An 11,385-nucleotide genomic window follows, 5' to 3' on the forward strand; every position below is an offset into this window, starting at 1 on the left:
TATAATGGTTTTTTAGTTTGTTTGTTTGTTTTTTTTAATTCACCAGATGCATTAAAATATACATTCTCTCTCCTTAGGGTTCAGTGCCGAGATCTCAGTGTTTGTGCTGACTGGAGACTCTGTTGAACTGGATATACAGACAAAACTACCAGAGTTTGAGGAGTTGACCTGGATATATAACAAATTAGAAAGTATAGTTAAATATTACATTAAATTTAACATTGTTAATTCTTACCCTGCCTACAACAACAGAGCAATACTTAATAAAACCACCTTCTCTCTGATACTGGAGAACATGCAGAAGAAGGACAGTGGACTCTACACAGCAAGAATATATGGACAAATAATCAACGATATTGTCACATACAGAGTGTCTGTTCTTGGTGAGTTTAACATTGTTTGGTTTTCAGATTAGATCATTAATGGAATGCCTAAAATGTTAAAGTTTACAACAGTTTATCTGCTACTGAACAGTTTCAGTGTGGACCGTTGTCTCACGGTTTGGTTACGAATATCATGCCATCGATTCAGTTCGATTCGATAGATCGGTGCATAACAGTGCATTGAAGATGCCTTCCATACATAATTTTATATTTTACTCTACAGCAAGAATTCTTGTATTAAAATGTATTAACATTTATATTTATGTATTATTTGTTAAACTATTTTGTCCTTTAAATACAAACAGTCAGGACTGTAGCTTTAAAAACTCAAGTGCATGCACAAAACAACATCAGCATTAATAGCAAACAAACAAATATAAATATCCCGCTCGATTTATAAGCCCTGTCAAGCGAGTTCTTTCTTACAGCCCTATGATTGGTTACGTGCTCAACAAAAAGGGCTGCGATTGGCTCTAATTCTCAGCTACTGTTCACTGATGAGTGACACTAATAAACAGCAGCGGCAATCACAGCTGATCCATAATAGACAATGTGGAGAAAGCTCTGCAGACATGCTCGTATCAGTATCCAAAAGTATCTCTATAACAGCCGAGAGGAGAGGAAACACCCCAACTCAAGAGAAATTGAGTTTACTTTCATTTTCTCAAATCACAGTGACAGGGGCTTCTGCTGTAACTTCAGTGTAAGTGAAAGACTGTCAAGCAAACACACATGCGGTGAATTGTGCAGTGTTTCTGCATTTTTAAATAGTGTAGAGTGTTTTAATTACTTGCAATCTCCACCCTCACCATAGTAAGCTACTGCAATATAGCACACATGAGATAAATGAGATAAATGACGTCAGTAAGTTAAAAACCGGTTATGGTTATTACTGAACCAATACCAAATTGTCCGAGTGTGCATAGCGGTGCACCAAAGACACAAATATTGACAACCCTATTATGCCCGACACACCAGGAAATGCAAATAAGAAAAAATTCCTAAATCCAAACACAACTAGGAACTAGCACCCTCAGTGCACTGTTCAGGACATCAACCATTTTGAGTGCTTAAGTTCTTCCAGTGCACCAAAATGTTTGTGCCCTAAAAAAAAAAAAAAAAAAAAAAAAAAAATCCCACAATGCACTTTTAAATTTAGGACACATCGATACTTTGGAAGCAGGAAATATGAATCACGTGACCCAAATCATTAAACTGTTTGTCTAAAAAGAATCAGTTATTCATTTATTTTAAAGGCAATGCACGTTTTTGTATAACATATTTCATACACAGTGGCAAATAAATTTACGTTAAAAAAAAAAAAAAAAACTAAATAAATAAATAAAAAGTAAATAAAAATAATAAAAATGATTAAAAACAGATGAAAATGTTAAAACAGGTTATAAAAGAATGAAAAAGAAAAGAAAGACATAAAAGTGCGATCTGTCGGATGAAGCACAGTGCTAATTCAGTAAAGGCACAGCTAAACAGATGTGTTTTCAGTTTTGATTTGAATGTGCCTGATGTTGGAGCACATCTGATCATTTCTGGAAGCTGATTCCAACAGCAGGGGATGCAGTAGCTGAAAGCTGATTCACCCTGCTTTGACTGAACTCTTGGAATTTCTAGTTTATATGATCCTAAAGATCTGAGTGCTCTGTTAGGTTTGTATTCAGTGAGCATATCTGTACTGTATTGGGGTCCTAGGCCATTTAGTGGTTTATAGACAGGTAGTAATATGTTAAAATCTATTCTGAATGTAACTGGCAGCCAGTGTAAAGACCTGAGGACAGGTGTGATATGCTCTGATTTTCTGCTTCTGGTCAGAATCCTGGCTGCAGTATTCTGGATGAGCTGCAACTGTCTGACTGTCTTTTTGGCAAAGCCAATGAGAAGTCTATTACAGTAATCCACCCTGCTGCTGATAAAAGCATGAACTAAGTTTCTCTAAGTCTTCACTGGAAACAAAGCATTTAATTCTTGCAATGCATTTTAAGATGGTAGTATGCTGATTTACTAACTGCTTTGACATGACTGTTGAAACTCAGACCTGACTCCAGAGTCACACCAAGATTCTTGACCTTATTTTTTGTTGTTTGACCCTTAGAGTCAAGGTAAGCATTCACCTTGAAAACCTCATCTCTGTTCCCAATAGGGTTGGGTACCGAAACTCGTATGCACCCGATCAAATCAGCATATGAATTTTGGTGCCTAATTTCGGTGCTGAAAGCAGGTCACGCACCAGAAGTGCTGCTCAACGACGCGCAGCGCCATGCAGTTTAGAATTCGCAAGTCAGCGGCTGTCCGGCCGTCATGACTGTTCATATTTCTGCCATGCCACAGGGCGCCATCTGAATAGTTTAATTTTAATTAACATGCGAATGTGCACGTCTGGTGTGTGATGCTATCATCTGTCATGTGCGCGCTGTGCCGCGGCTCTGAGCGGCGCATCCGCTGTGTGACGCGTTTAAGAAGCATAAAGGGGTGCATTAAAGACACGCGTGAGTAAGCGTTGTGTCACTATCTCTAAATGTTTAATTCTAAACAGTTTTGAGTGAAACGGATGTTGGCGATGTCAGGCGTTTTTATTGTAGCTTAAAGAAGGCAAAGCGCGCAGTACAGCGCATGTGGCGAGCGACTCACTTCATCAACATGAATGATCGCGTTCATCTAATTAGCTTAAACTAAGCATTCTACAGTAAGGCAGTATTTTACAAGCAAGGATTCTGACACACCAACATGCAGCAGATATTACAAAAGTTCAAGTAAGAGAAAAACACTTCAAACTTATAACATGTGAGGACTCATGGATTCACCTTAAAGGTGAGATTGTCTTTGACAGCTTGCGCCATTCTCTGACACATTATCTGAGTATGTTTACATGGACACCAATAATCGGATTTTAATATGGTTAAGACAATACTCTGATCAAGAGTCTACCACGTAAACAGTGATGTTTTAATATCTTAAAGGACCACAGACACAAACTGTGGAGGAAACATTTATAGGCTGGTGACGCAATGACGTTAATGGATCTGTGCTATAACATGTAATTTGGAATCATGAATGTAACATTCAAAAAGCATTAGATCACTGATGTCCATGTAAAAGTAGGCCACAAGCCCCAAACCCAGAAAAAAGGTGTTCCCTAATTTTGATGACAGCCTTTCCACAGGTTAGTATGAAGCTAATGTAATGTTAATAGCATAATGTAAATCTTGCATTTATGCTAATAAACAAATGATCAAAAGAAATATATTAATGCAATTCAAATAAATAAATTATGAATTTGATGTTTACTTTAAACTTATTATAAATATATATATTTAAATTGTTCAGTTATAATGATATATATATATATATATATATATATATATATATATATATATATATATATATATATAAATAAAAGTATCGATTTAGCACCAGTACCGAAAAAAATACTCAAACAATACCCAATCAGTTCCCAAATGCAATGAATTTTTCTCTTTGTTTAACTAAGGAAAGTTTTGGCACATTCAATTGTTAATTTCTTCAATGCACTAGCAGAGGGTGTCAATAGGGCTATAGTAAGTAGGCAGTAAGGCTAAGTAGATCTGAGTGTCATTAGCATAGCTGTGGGAGGAAATTTGGTTCTCAATTTTTGGCTCAGAGGGAGCAAATAAATGTTGAAAATAAACATAAACAAACATAGGTTAGAAAAAACCTAGCAAACATTTAGAATTGTTTGGTTAATAATGGTTGAAATGTTGCAATACATGAAACATCAAATTATTTAGCTAATGTACTTTTAAAATGATTATTTCTGCTGTTATTTATTTATTCCACTTTTGATTGGGTTCAATGAGTGTTTCTCAGGTCAAAGTCAGTGTCCTAATGTGTGGTAAACCAAGCTCATCACACGAGCTCAAACAGAGGAAAAATAAATTGACCCACATTCTACAAGAGTAATTCTATTCTGAAGGAAGGTTTAATTCCATTTTTTGTATAATTTCTAAAGTCTTTCCATACTTCCATACAGTGGTACACATTTTAAAATCAATTTTCCTTTAAAGTTACATATCTAACTGGTAAAAGTGAAAAGTGTTATTGTATATTTTTTCCTGCATATTTTTAAACCACCTAAAAACTAGGCGCTTTTTTGCTTTGGTTCTAGAGCCCCCTTTTTTTTTTTTTTTGAAAGTGTGTGGCTCTGTGTGCTCTAAAAATGCAGACACTACTGTTTGATGTAGTAGAAGATGTCAGCAGACACTGGACAAAATAATGTAATATGTAAGCATTATAATATGTAATGTTAAGCTTGAAATGCCCTTTTTTGAGGGGCATTATAGGTGGGTTTGTAAATTAAGTGTTAATAAGTTCCTTACAGTAAAACAAATGTGTAAGTGATGCATATCAGCAGAAAAAAGAGATTCTTAGCTTTCAAATGGTACAATGGTATTTTTGGAGAATAAATAATATTGCATATGTTTGTGCCTTAGGACGAATCAACTTGATACTTGGTGCTTTTTGTTGTAAAACCAATTTTAAAAGCGAGTAACATAGACATTGGAAAAATTATATTGTCTCCATCTGTAGTATGCAAGAGTTATTGTAATACAGTTTGTTTTTGTTTGTTTGGAGGGGCCTGGGGGGGGGGTATAAATTTAATTGTAAATACATTTCTTATTGTAACAAAAGTCAAAGTGATATCTGGAAAAATAGATATTCTAAACTTAAAGCAATCATTTCTGGTTCAATGAAGCAGTTTGTCACTGATTCTCTTCACTAATAAAAGAATGTAGGCTCCATCTTAATAATTGTTCTCACACAAATCTGTTTAAGATGCTAAAGATGCTTAAACTGGTCCAGCACTAACTCCTGTACTGTGAAATTCACATGCAAAGCTTAAAACGTCAAACCTTAAAGCATAAAATCAGAACAACAGATGTTTTCCAGATAAATACAACATCATCACTATCATTCTGTCCTGCAGTGGGGAATAAATTGTTACTGCAATGATCACAATGTAGTGTGCCACCAACGCAACCTCTATCAACTTTTTGTTGCACTGTCAAAACAAAGTTTTGCAAAATGGAAACATTTAGTTGTAGCCTGAAGCCCTGTTAATGTTTTGACTTGGTATTTTCAACAAATCACTGAATCTGTGGCTTTTAATATTTAAATGTGTGTTTCAGATGAAGTGGAAGCTCCAGTCCTGACTGTAAAATCAAACGGGTCCAGTTCGAAACTGTGCAGCTTTACATGTAGTGGACAAGACATTACTATGAGCTCCATCTATAACAGTAGCAACTGTCCTGAGGAGGAAGAGACATCAGCTGATGACCACACCCTAAGACTGAACTGCAATAGCACATTTATCACATGTAACTACAGCAACCCAGTGAGCTGGAAAACTGATATTAAGAAGGTTCACGAACTCTGCACTGTTAAACTAAAACTTCATACATACTGCATGCGCTCTGACTAAAAAACTACAGGCGAGTAAACAGAAAATAAATTAGTTACAGTGAGTAAACACTGAACTGAAATACTTATATACAAATACACAGAGATAGAATCAATAAATATAGATACAGATGATGTCAAAATTATTAACCCCCTTGAATTTTTAGCCCCCATTTATTTTTCCCCCAATTTGTTTAACGAAAAGAAGATTTTCAACATATTTCTAAACCTAATAGTTTTAATAACTCATTTCTAATAATTGATTTATTTTATCTTTGCCATGATGACAGTAAATACCATTTGAATAGATATTTTTTAAGACTTCTATACAGCTTAGTGACATTTAAAGGCTTAACTAGGTTAATTACACAGGTTAGGGTAATTAGGCAAGTTATTGTATAACAATGTTTTTTTCTGTAGACTCAGTAGTATTGAAAAACAATATAGCTTAAAGGTGCTAAAAATTTTGAACTTAAAATGGCTATTAAAAAATTAAAAACTGCTTTTATTCTAGCCAAAATAAAACAAATAAAACTTTTCAGAAGAAAAAAAGATTCAGACATACTGTGAAAATTTCCTATCTCTGTTAAACATCATTTGGGAAATATAAAAACTAAAATTCAAAGGGGGCTAATAATTCTGACATATACATATATATATATATATATATATATATATATATATATATATATATATATATATATATATATATATATATAAATATATATATATATATATATATATATATATATATATATATATATATATATATATATATATATATATATATGTGTGTGTGTGTGTGTGTGTGTGTGTATAGAGAGAGAGAGTGAGAGAGGAAACCTTATATCAAGACATAATCTTTAAAATAATGATTTCTATTAAAAACTTTAAAAAGTTGTGACTACAATAATAACAGCGGGGCATTAAATAAATGCATATTTTCCGTGGAGCGAGCGATTTGAAGAAGTCTGCTATTTTTATTTGACGGAAGGAAAAAAACATGATTAAATAAAAAAAGCCTATGCCAGTTCTTAAAAAGGATTTAGTCAATGTTTTCGTTTTGTAATCTTAATTAATAATTTTAATGAAAAATTAGGACAGGTCTATTTATTGTATTCATTTTCTTTAGTTTATTCTGGTTTTCTATGCTGTTGGAAAGATGGCAGGTGCATGAAGATGTTCTGTTATGTTCTGTTCTTAACATGTTCGCATATTAAAATAAATCAGTATTTTAAATTGCAATATTTAATGTGTCAGACACAAAATAAACACAAGTTTAAAAAAAAAAAAAAAAAGTGTAATAATTTCATATTAATTTGACCAGTTAATCGTTAATATCCGATTAACGAGCCGCGGTTGTCGGTTAGCAAAATTAACCGAAATGAGCATCCCTAATAATATATATATATATATATATATATATATATATATATATATATATATATATATATAAAGTAAGTAAATATGTCTACTAAGTATGTATTTTGTTTGTTGTTTTTTGTTTGTTGTTTTTGTGTCCAGATACTGTTTTAACAATCCAGAAAAGCACTCAGTGAAGAGGCAAATTATGTTTGAGTGATTTTTTGCAATAAACAAAGACTCCACCTTGGATAACGTGTGCCTTGATAACACCCTGGATGTGTTAAGCATTTTATCCAAATAAAAAATGTAAGTGAAATGCAATCAGATATCCCAGCTCAACCCACGGCCAAAATCTTTGCCCATTTTGGGATGTCCCAGATGACTGGTCGCCATGATGACAAGATGGCAATGGCAATGAATGGGCTACACCCACCTGTAGTTTTATTTTTTTTTTATTGTTGAACATTTAACAATAAAAAGCATATCAAATCTTACAAGACATTCACATTATAACAGACAATGTCTAAATAAAAGAGGGCATATAGAAATCATCAACTGCCAAAGTTCTGTTCAAAAATTCAAGATCGCAAGATATGAGGGCGCGTGAAAGTTCATGAATGTGTTCTTAATATCGAGGATGCATCGATGCAGGCTTGAGCGCAAAACTCGCTCAAAGTCCCAGAAGTCATTGTGGCTGAATAATGAGGTGGAAAGTGCAGTATTTTATATACTGTAGATTTATTAATAAAGTTCAGAGATTTATCTTATTTGTCTCAGGAGGAGTGTTCTTTTTTTTTTTTAATATTATATTTTTATTTTCTTAAAGCAACAGAGCGATACAGAAAGCAACAGCAATTATAAAGACAAAACAGAAAAAACAATCAAAAAATAAAACAATAAAATAAAAATAAAAGGGACATAAGACAGAAAAAAGAAGGTTTTAAAAACATTATTACATCAGTTCCTCTACTATTATACATGGGTCAACAATGTTACACCTATATATCTAGGCCAGTGGGCGCAGGCAATATGGTGATCTTGCAGACGATAACAGGGTTATACCATTAAACTGTTGTTCTGGGCATTTGACAAATAATTAAAAAAGGGTTTCCAGGTGGCTTCGAAGCCGGCAATGTTGTCAGAAAGATTGTGTCTTAATCTCTCTAAATGTAAAGTGGTGGAAAATTCTGAAAGCCAGGACTTAAAGTGGTTTTGATGGCGTTTTCCATAAATAAAGAATAATTTTTTTTAGCTAACACCATTCCATATTGAACAGCTTTTTTAAATTGTTGACTGAACCCACGAAGTGAGTCAGACCAACCAAAAACAGCGATTGCTGGATCAGGGGCTAGGTCACAAGAATAAGCCTCAGAGTAAAAGTTGAAAATTTCGCTCCAAAACTCAAAAAGTCTTGGGCATGACCAAAAAAGATGTCCTAAAGAGCCTTCCGCAGATTCACATTTGTTACATTTAGAGGAGATGGAGGGGTAGAATTTATTAAGCTTAACCCTGGAATAATGAAGCCGATGTACTACTTTATATTGGATTAGTTGATGTCTGGAGTTAATAGAACATGTATTTATGACCTTGATAGACTTTTCCCAGTCCTCATTGGTAGTTTGAATGCCTAAATCTTTCTCCCAGGAGTCTTTCAAATACAAGGTAGATATGTCAAACTGATTATTAATTTATATACATCATGTTCATCTGCTAATAGTTCAAAGTGGGAGATGGATGTACGAACACAGTTTCTCAGCTGTAGATATTTAAAAAAATGTGATGGTAAAAGATCAAATTTGTTACAGCTGAGGGAATGTAGCAAATTTTCCATCCATGTACAAGTCTTTTACAGTGACTATTCCTTTACTGGACCAAATCGAAAATGTGGAGTCATTGAGTGATGGCTTAAAGGCGTGGTTATGAGCAATAGGGGTGGACAATGTGGTAGATGGCAACATAAACACTTTCCGGATCTGACACCATATTTTGAGAGAGCTGCTAAGTATAAAATTTGTATTGACTACTTTTATCGATGGTAGAGGCGCCGCAAAAAGTAGAGAGGAAAGAGAGTAGTTTGTAACACTCTGTTTGATGGTGAGCCAAGATGGAACGTCACCTGCAGACCCTGCAGGGTGAGATTTTTTCCAGTAAGATAAGGCTCTGCAGTTCGCAGCCCAATAATAATACTGGAAGTTTGGCAGGCATAATCTGCCCTGCGACCGAGGTTTACATACGTGTAGTTTAAAGATACGGTGCGCCTTAAAGCCCCACACAAATGGTAACACAATCAAATCGAGAGTTTTAAAAAACTTTTTGGGCAAAAGAATTGGAAGGTTTTGCAAAAGATATAAAAATCTTGGCATTGTTACCATTTTGACTGCAGGAGTTTTCTTAAATGAAACGATGAAGATAAAAATGAACATGAACATTTTATAAAAGGCAAAAACACATTAAGGGTGTTCATTTGCTGAAATTCCTATTAAAATGTCTTTTATTTGTATTGCGCAGCATATATTTGTAAGGTCATTATGCATAGTATATTGTGAAAATGGGAAAAACAATAATTGTATGAATGCTGTAATGTTTAAAATTTTAATTAAAACGAGTGAAGGTCATGTGACCATCAGGAAGAACCAGGGAAGAACACAGCATCTCATTTCTCACAGGACGCATTCTCTGTTCTCGTGGTCTCCCAAGTTCGTTCTTTCGAGGTAACTTGGCAAGACAGGTCTCCACAAGAGCATGAGTCCATTCTCAGCCTTCCTGGGATTAAGAATCAGCCATTGTTTGTCAAAATGTGAGAACAACCATAAATATTTATGACCCTTCAAGACCCTCCTCCGCACACTATATCTTTCTAACAAAACAAACAAAAAATAATCTAATGTTCATAGATATATCTGGGTGTCAAAACTCTAACCATTATTTTGCCAATTAGTTAGTAAAGGCTGTATAAATATATTTTTTCATATAATGAAAGAATCGTAGTTTGGTTTTTGTTAGAGAAAAGGAATTTATTTTTATTACTTTTGTGTTTTCATTTATTAGAAAAATGTTTTAGACTAACAACAGATTAATCAATCTTTTCTATTGTATTATAAAACATCTTGACCAGACAAACTTCCTCTTTTTTTACTGTGCTGCGTACTTTTTAGAAGAACTGCTGACAAGTGGAAAACGAGAATAAGAATAAATTGAGGGTGGGGGCCTTTGTTCCAGAACTATAGTCTAGACATGTCACAAGTTGTCATGATGCTTGTAGAAGTTGTGAAATATATTAAACATGCACGTAAGTGTTCAGTTCTGGTATGCAGAGAATGGTTGCAGAAAGAAGAAGTAATGTCTAGGGGTTACAAGGGACTGCAGAATGACTGATAAGTGACGTTAAACCAAAACTCCACCTGTTAAGATCAGTTGTGTATATTTGCTGGAGTCAGGAAATGTATGTTAGTTGCGAACCTCCTGAATGTAATTCTTGTATTGCATTGGGGTAACATAACCCAGAGCTCTGTCATCGAATTATTCATTTGTATCTAATAAATTACTAATATTTTTGGCATTGAAGAAAAAACACTCTCCAGACCTTTTCTTATTGAACACGCATGGAATGGGCTAGATTATTCCACATTTCTAGCATTAGAGCTGTTTGATACACAGGAAGTGTGAACTGTTTTGAATCTCTATAAAACTCTATAAAAAGACTTTATAAAACTATTAAAAAGCTTTTTCAGCAATGTACACATCACATGCAAAACCAAACATTTATAGTATCAATATTAAATAGATAAAGACAGCAAATTGGGTTTTGCACTTTACAGATTTTTTATCGCTATTTTACATCCGTTTAAAATCTATGGCAGGCAGGGCCGGAGTGGGATTCCTTTTCAGCCCTGGAGTTTCAAGCCTCAGACTTGCCCACCTCAGTTCACGACTGACTATATTAAAATAAGGTCATTTCCAAATCAGTTTCTAATTACACTATCACGTCTTTTCTTGAGAAAACAGCTGCTTTAGAACTTCAAATGTTCAACAACCCTAACAGTATTTTAGGTCTTAACAAAAAAATAAATAAATAATTTTACTTAGACAAGGATCAGACCCAAGTCGTTGGCGTCGTTAACCAACATGCTAACCACTGGACCACTACAGCTGTTCATTGAGAGGCGACTCATCTGACCCACGAGGCTGC

The 11,385-nt window shown here is 34.3% G+C and overlaps 2 protein-coding genes across 46 annotated transcripts in view; one reads left to right on the plus strand and one right to left on the minus strand.

Moving 5' to 3' along the window:
* Positions 1–6,373, plus strand: part of LOC137487487 (CD48 antigen-like) — an 11,015-nt gene extending 4,642 nt beyond the window's left edge. The window contains exons 2-3 of the mRNA XM_073930938.1: positions 78–383; positions 5,561–6,373. Of these exons, the coding sequence (XP_073787039.1) occupies positions 78–383; positions 5,561–5,853 (599 nt within the window). The 3' untranslated portion in view covers positions 5,854–6,373. The remainder of the gene's footprint in view (positions 1–77; positions 384–5,560) is intronic.
* Positions 1–11,385, minus strand: part of si:dkeyp-94g1.1 — a 219,541-nt gene that overhangs the window by 99,426 nt on the left and 108,730 nt on the right. For 2 of the 45 annotated variants that reach the window (XM_073921510.1, XM_073921476.1), the window contains exon 2: positions 11,279–11,381. The exons of the other annotated variants lie outside the window; for them this stretch is intronic. The gene's annotated coding sequence lies outside the window, so the exon portion shown is untranslated. The remainder of the gene's footprint in view (positions 1–11,278; positions 11,382–11,385) is intronic. 45 annotated transcript variants of the gene reach the window in all.

This window comes from Danio rerio, chromosome 2, assembly GCF_049306965.1.
Source record: "Danio rerio strain Tuebingen ecotype United States chromosome 2, GRCz12tu, whole genome shotgun sequence".
NCBI lineage: Eukaryota > Metazoa > Chordata > Actinopteri > Cypriniformes > Danionidae > Danio > Danio rerio.